At 56.0% G+C, this 7,042-nt stretch overlaps 1 protein-coding gene across 3 annotated transcripts; it reads left to right on the top strand.

The window, feature by feature from the left end:
- The first annotated feature begins 477 nt into the window (after positions 1-477).
- LOC115509646 lies at positions 478-5,980 on the top strand. 3 transcript variants are annotated; one of them, XM_030308984.1, is made up of 5 exons: positions 478-594; positions 1,722-1,803; positions 3,382-3,546; positions 4,335-4,466; positions 5,734-5,980. In XM_030308984.1, exons 2-5 carry the CDS (start codon positions 1,722-1,724, stop codon positions 5,868-5,870), a joined length of 516 nt encoding a protein of 171 aa, XP_030164844.1. In that variant the 5' UTR covers positions 478-594; the 3' UTR covers positions 5,871-5,980. The 3 variants fall into 3 exon arrangements, with proteins under 3 accessions (XP_030164844.1, XP_030164843.1, XP_030164845.1); XM_030308983.1 differs by lacking the exon at positions 478-594 and adding an exon at positions 619-677; XM_030308985.1 differs by lacking the exons at positions 478-594; positions 5,734-5,980 and adding exons at positions 619-677; positions 4,952-5,723.
- The last annotated feature ends 1,062 nt before the right edge of the window (positions 5,981-7,042 follow it).

Here is a 7,042-nt window from a genome sequence, read left to right as displayed (position 1 = left end):
TTGAACACCAGAGGGAGGCTTTTATTCACCCCCACAGGGTATCTGGCGGCATGGGAGCAGGGTGGTAGGTACACCACAGACCAGCTCCCAGATTCTAGATGTTTGTGGGCTTGCTGGAGCAGGAAGCATTGAGCCTGGGCTGGAAAGTTGGCAAGACTGGGTCTGGGCAAAGTCACTAAGAGAGCATTCCAAGTGCAAAGAAGGCAATGAGCAAAGGTGCGGAGGGAGGGTGATTCAGCTCCTGGGACTACCAGAGTCAGAGGGCTGGGCCGGCCCAGGACACCCCGCCAGCTGGGTCCTGGGCGCTGTCAGCTGTCTCCAGAGGCAGGACCCCCGGGGGCGGGGAAATCGAGGCGGGGACTCACTCTGCGGCCCCCCTCCCCGGGCTGGGGGGCCCGGGTGTCTCCAGGGACGCGGGCTGGGCGCTCCCACGCCCCGCTGAGGCAGGACGTTCCCACGCAGGGGTTGGCCTTGGGAAAGGCTGTAGGGCGGGCCTGGGGGCGGGCGCCCGCGCTCCGGTCCCTCTGCCGTCCCTCTGCCGCCCATTCTCCGTTACTTGTTGGGCTGACCTAGCTCGCTGCGCTGAGCAGGGAGGTGAGTGAGTGGGTGGGAGAGCCTGGCTGCCCAAGGCTGGCGGGTGAGGGATGCGGCGGCTTGGACCCCTGCTTTCGCCACCGGTGAGGATCCGTGTGGTCCCTGCCATCGAGTAGGGTCAGGAGCGGGGGATGGTTGGGGGGGGGGCGGGTCCTGGCAGCTGAGAGTTGAGGACTCCTTGGGAATGACCCTCTCTCCGAATGTGGGGCGCCATCTCTTTCCCCAAATGTAGATGACTCCTTCCCTCTCTTCAAATGTGGGGCTCCCCACTTACAGACAGGAGCCCTTTCTTCCCAGATGTGGGGGCCCCCCTCACCACACATGGTACACCCCCTCCTTCTCTCTATTGGGTGCCCCTCTCTCTCCCCAGATGCGGGAAGCGGCGGGGGGGGGGGGGGGGGGGGGGGTGCTTTTTCTTTCCAGAAGTGAGATACCCCCTTCCTCTCCCCAAAACGTGTGCTCCTCTTCCTCCCTCTGACCCACTTTGGTCCTTGTCCTCCTCTAAAGCCCCTCCCCACCCCCATGGGAGCCAGACTCTGAGACTTCCCTGGGGGGTGGGGGCTTGGGCTCAGCCTGTCCCCTTCCCCACCAGATCCAGCGCAGAGCAGGCTTTGTGAGCACGTAGGCAGCCAATTAGGGAGGAAGGGGTGGGGGCCAGACCGTCTGTGCAGAGACCTTGGCAGATGGCCCTGTGAGGAAGAGAGGTAGCCCCAGGCCCTGCTCCCTCCCTACCTGGACTCCCACCCAGTTTCCTCAGGGAGGGAGAGCAAACAGCCCAGGGAGGTTTCCCAACTTGGCCTGGCCGAGCTGGAGCTGGGACCAGAACCCTGGCCCACAGCGCCAAACCGCTGGGACCCTGCCTCCGGGAGTTAGGCTTCCTCCCACTTCTCAGATGGTTCACTGAGGTCTCCCGAGGGGGGCTCCAAGTGTCTAGGACCCCCATCTCCCCCCACCAGGATCGCAGACAAAAGTAGAAGGGTCAGGGGCATGAGGGTGACCTTGAAATCCACAGGCGGACCCACCACCACCTGTGAAAAAGGGTTTCTGTATCTGGGCCCTGAGGGTGGGGGCAGAGGGCAATGTGGGGCAGGACTCACACACACACACACACACACACACACACACAGATGTTCTTCAGAGCTGTCTGGAGCTTGGTGCTGAGGAAAGGAGGACCCAGGATGCGGCAGATGCACAGCCCGGGAAGCGCTGGTAAGACCCGCACACCCCACCCCTGTCCAACTCCAAGGCTAGGGGTGGGCTCCTGCTTGCCAGCTGCCCTGGGTCTGCCCTAGACTGTTTTCCACAATCCCACCCCTTGGGCCTGGATGCTCCAGGATCTGGAGCTCACATTTGACAGGGTCCCCTTCCACCCCAAGCTTCCTCGGGGCCTGACCCCCCCACACCTTGGGCTCCTAGGGCCTTTGTGTCCTGAGGTGGAATGTGCTGATGGGACCTTGGACCTCCTTTCCAGACCCTATTCAGAAAAAAGAGGCCTAAAGCAGGAGAGACTTCAGCCACATAGCAGAAGGGCCTTCTTGACCCTCCGGAGAATAACAGATAACGCTCACTGAACCCTTACTATGTGCCCCAAGCTGTGATCAACATTTCACACAGACTAAAACACTCAGTCTTCATAACAACCGTGTGAGGTGGATGCTGGGCTGTTATCTCCATTTTTCAGATGAACAAACTGAGGCCCGGAGGCCTAGGTATTAAAAGAGCCCAAAGCAGTTCCAGAACTGTCCTGGCAAGGTGGTACCAATGCCCTCCATGTGGGCACCTCTGGTGACAATAAACAGAAGCTTGATCGAGACCCTCCTGGTGCCCAGCCTTGCTCTGGACACCCTGGACACCCACACGGAGCCCTTGACGCTCAGCCACCAGGGAAAGCTTCTAGGAAGGAAGCCAGTCGTAAAACGGCCCTCTAGCCGTGGAATTGACCGAGCGTCTGCTGCTAGGCACGCGCTAACCCTTTCAAGTATATTATCTTGAGGCTGCCCACGACAGCATGCGGCGGGAGCTTACTGTCCCCGCTTTCCAGATGAGGACACTGAAGCACAGTGAGGTCAAGGGGCTCGCTGGAGCTGGGGTGGGTGGAACTGGAGTTCAAACGCAGCTGACTGCAAAGCCGTGCCCTTGACCGGTGGTCAAAGGCACGCGGCTGGCGCTTTACAGTTTGCAGAGCAGGTGTACCTCCGCCACGTCAGGCTCATCTCACTCAGCCTTCGTCCCACCGTTGCCTTTGCCTGCCATGCCCTCCTCACCTCACCTCTTCCCAGAGAGCACAAAGTTTGAACCCAGAGGGGCTGCCTTGCTCCTTTTCGCTCTGTGAGTTACAGCAAGTCACTTAGCTGTTCAGTTTCTCTGTCTGTAAAGTAGACAGATAACAGTCTCGCCTGGCTCAGAGTGACGCGGAGTAAATGAGTCAATTCACCTGAAGGCCTTAGAGTGGCTCCTAGCACACAGTAAGTGCTCAATAAATGCAGCCCTCTTTTTTTTTTTTTTAATGTTTATTTATTTTTGAGAGAGAGGGAGAGCAAGCAGGGGAGGGGCAGAGAGGGGGCAGGGGTGGAAACAGAGGAGCCGAAGCGGGCTCCGTGGCGACCACGGAAAGCCCGATGTGGGGCTCGAACTGGCGAGCCATGAGATCATGACCTGAGCCGAAGTGGGATGCTTAACCAACTGAGCCACCCAGACGCCCCGGTGCAGCCCTCTTTTTTAATATTATGGTTAGAGCTGGGATGTCCCAGGTGCAGCCTGAATGTAGCTCTTCTGTCGTACCTGCAGCCCACAGCAAGGAGAAGATGCCCCCCTACACTAACTACCATGCCCAGCGCTCCTACCCCATGCCCGATGAGCCCTTCTGCACAGAGCTCAACGCTGAGCAGCGGGCCCTGAAGGAGAAAGAGAAGGGCAGCTGGACCCAGCTGACCCATGACGAGAAGGTGGCCTGTAGGTATCGGGGGGAGGGGGGGGCTGGCTGGAGAGAGCGGGCTGGGGGGGGTGACTTTGAAAAGAAGGGCCCCCACTCAAGACAGCCAGAAACCCCTGAACGCCTGAACTCATACCTGAGGGGTGAAGTTTATCCCTTTGTTCATCTATTCTCTTATTCATTCAACTATTTGTGCACAGTCAGATGCGAGGTGATGCTGGGGATACAGGAGTGAATCACCCAGATGGTTCCTGCCCTCAGGGTGCTCTCAGGCCAGTGGGGGAACTGACACAAACCCAGATAACTGTAATATGAATTTTGCGGCTAGGGCGAGGTGTGTCCAAGGGGTTGTGAGGACCGGAAGGAGAGAGACATGGAATCCTGGCGGGCCTTTCAGAGGAGGGCACATTCTGGCTGGCCTTGAATGATAAGGACGAGGGTGCTGCCTGGTAGTGGGAATAGCATGGGGAGGGATGTAGGAGCAGGAAAGTGTGGGCATCGCTGAGTGGTGTGGGGGGAAGGAGCAGAGAGGCAGGTGGGTGGGAGAGCAGGGGCCTGACCCCGGGAAACCGGAGGGATGTGCAATCCCAAGTCCTGCCCACCAGAGGGGCCCCCCAAGGACTCACATTTGGATCCTGCTTCTGGCCATGCTTTGCATACGGTCGATGTTCAATAAGAATTTGCTGAATGGACAACACCTGCTTCAGGGAGGGGGCGGCTGGGAATCCCTGAGGCCAAGACTTGGTCCAGGGTCCTCGGAATCCATGAGCCCGAGACCCCTACCTCCTCACCCCTCATCTGCCTCCAGTGTACCGGCTCCAGTTCCATGAGACCTTCGCGGAGATGAACCGTCGCTCCAATGAGTGGAAGACAGTGATGGGCTGTGTCTTCTTCTTTTTTGGATTCACAGCTCTGATGATTTGGTGGCAGCGGATCTATGGTGAGTGGCAACAACCCCCCCCTCGCTACCGCCCGGGGCCACGCCCTTGTGGTCAGAGCCACCAGCCAAGCCCTTATAAGGCAACTCGTCTGAAGAGTTTTGAAAAGTCCCCCAAAGAGGTGTAGGGTGAAGGGCAGAGCACGGCTGCCTCGGTTGGGATGTAGGGGCTCTGCCTCTCTGGACCTCAATTCCCTTGTCTGTAAAATGAAAATAACAGTGCCCACATCACAGGGTTTGTGAGGATTTAATGAGAGAGCCAAAGCCAGCGTCTGGCACCTAATCATGAATGGTAATGTTACTGATTGCTGTTATTAGCCATGGATTTTTCCATAACAAAGAGTCACCAACATACAAGAGCTTAAAGAAGATACAGGTTTTGTTCCTCTCTCACAAAAAAGGCCTGGGGGAGTATCGAGACTGCAGTGTCAGGCTCCTTCTGTCATACTGCTCTGCCATCCTTAACGTGAAGCTTTCTTCTTGATAAGGTGGCTGCCCCAGCTCCAGCCATTAAAGCCTACATTCCACCCAAGAAGAGAGAAGAGAGACCTCTTTAAGGTCCAGAAGTTGCGCAGGCCACTTCTGCTCACCACCCGTTGGCTAGAAGCGATCACATGACTGGGTCTAGCCACAAGGGATGCTGGGAAATGTAGTTTTCAGCGAGGCCGTCACATGCCCAGCTGTCTATTACTACTGAAGAGTGATTCTCAGAGTGTGAGACCCTGGACCAACACCATCACTTGGGAACTTTTAGAAATGCACATTCTCAGCCCCAGTCTGGATCTACCAAGTCAGACACTTTGAGGGTGGAGCCCAGCAATCTGTGTTTTAACAAGCTCTCCAGAGTGATTCTGCTGCCCACTCGGGTTGGAGAGGCACTACTCTGGAAGAAGGGAGGGGATGTTGGGGAAGAGCTGGCAGTCTCTGTGCCAGCTGACCTCACCTCTGATGGCCTCACCTTCTTTCTTCTTCTGCGAGAGTGTGATGTGAATTCCCGCTTTGCTTGAGGATGAAATGAGAGAGCCTTTGGGAAAAAATTTATCCTAGCCCAGTGTTTGGGGCTAATAGGTGCCCATAAAGATATTTTCCTTCTTTACCACACACTGGGGTAGAAAGTACCAGTGACTCAGGCAGGCCGGGTCAGCCTCAGGGACAAATGGACCAGGAAGTAAGGTATGAGCTGTGTAGGGAGCTCTGCCCCCAGACCTTCCCTGATGCACACCTCGAGGCATCTAAAATGCCTTTGTCCCCACCCGTGCCTTCCCCGCAGTGTTCCCTAAGAAGCCCGTCACCCTGACGGATGAGTGGAAGGCCCAGCAGCTCCAGCGCATTCTGGACATGAAGGGCAACCCCGTGCAAGGGCTGGCCTCCCGGTGGGACTATGAGAAGAAGGAGTGGAAGAAGTGACATGGCATCCTGGCTGCTGTCCCTGCAGCTCCACCCTGGCCCAGGGCCTGTGGACGGCCCTTTCCTCCTCTTAATCCCAATAAAGCTGGCCTGTTCTCTTCTGCCTTCAATCTCCACCTCTTTACTTGCCACAAACCCTTCATTACATCTAAAATCAAGCAGTGTAGTGAGGGAAGGACAGGAATAAGCCACCTTCCGGGGGCCCAGAGCCCAGGTAGTCAGGGAGGGCTTCATGGAAGAGTAGGGACTACGGCTTAGTCTTAACAGGTATGTGGCATTAGGAAAGGGAGGAAGGGGAAGGGAAGGTTTTCCAGGTGGAGGGAGTGGCTTGAGCAAAGGCAAATACACTCCTTTATTCAGTCAATTAACAAATATTTATTGAGCACCTACTGTGTGCCAGGTATTAACCCAGGCCATGGGGGCCCAACAGCGCATAAGACGAAGTCTCTGGCCGCATAGTGGCAGCATTGGGAGACACAAAAATGAATGTGTAAGTATAACATACAGTATGTTACGCAGAAATGAAGAAACAAAACAGAGTAGGGTAAAGGGACAGAGTTAAAAGGAGACTGGAGGTGGTAGGTGGAGGCCTTTTAGAGGAGATGGCATCTGAGAAGAGGTCTGAATGACATGAGGGAACAAACCTTGTATCAAAGGCAGAAAAGCGGAGCGCTTGACTGGCTCAGTCAGTGGAGCGTGCGACTCTTGATCTCGGGGTTGTGAGTTCGAGCCCCACATTGGGTGTAGAGATCACTTAAAATCTTGAAAAAAATTTTTTTAATGTTTGTTTATTTCTGAGAGAGAGAGAGAGAGAGAGAGAAAGAGAGAGAGTGGGGGAGGGGCAGAGAGAGAGGGAGACGCAGAATCCCAAGCAGGCTCCAGGCTGTGAGCTGTCAGCACAGAGCCCGACACAGGGCTCGAACCCACGAACTGTGAGATCGTGACCTGAGCCGAAGCTGGACGCTTAACCAACTGAGCCGCCCAAACGCCCCCAAAATAAAATCTTAAAAAAAATAAAATAAAAAGACATAAGAGCAAGGGCAAAGACTCCAAGGTGGGATTCTGGTCCGTGTGGGGGACCTCACAGAGGCCACAGGGGCTATAGCAGAATGACTTAGAGAATAGCAGGAAGGTGTGTGCTGGGGAACAGGGTTGGGCTTGGGGCAGAGAGC

The sequence above is a fragment of the Lynx canadensis genome, chromosome A3, assembly GCF_007474595.2.
Source record: "Lynx canadensis isolate LIC74 chromosome A3, mLynCan4.pri.v2, whole genome shotgun sequence".
NCBI lineage: Eukaryota > Metazoa > Chordata > Mammalia > Carnivora > Felidae > Lynx > Lynx canadensis.
Note: the sequence above shows the minus strand (reverse complement) of the source record. Positions and strands in the feature narration are given on the sequence as shown.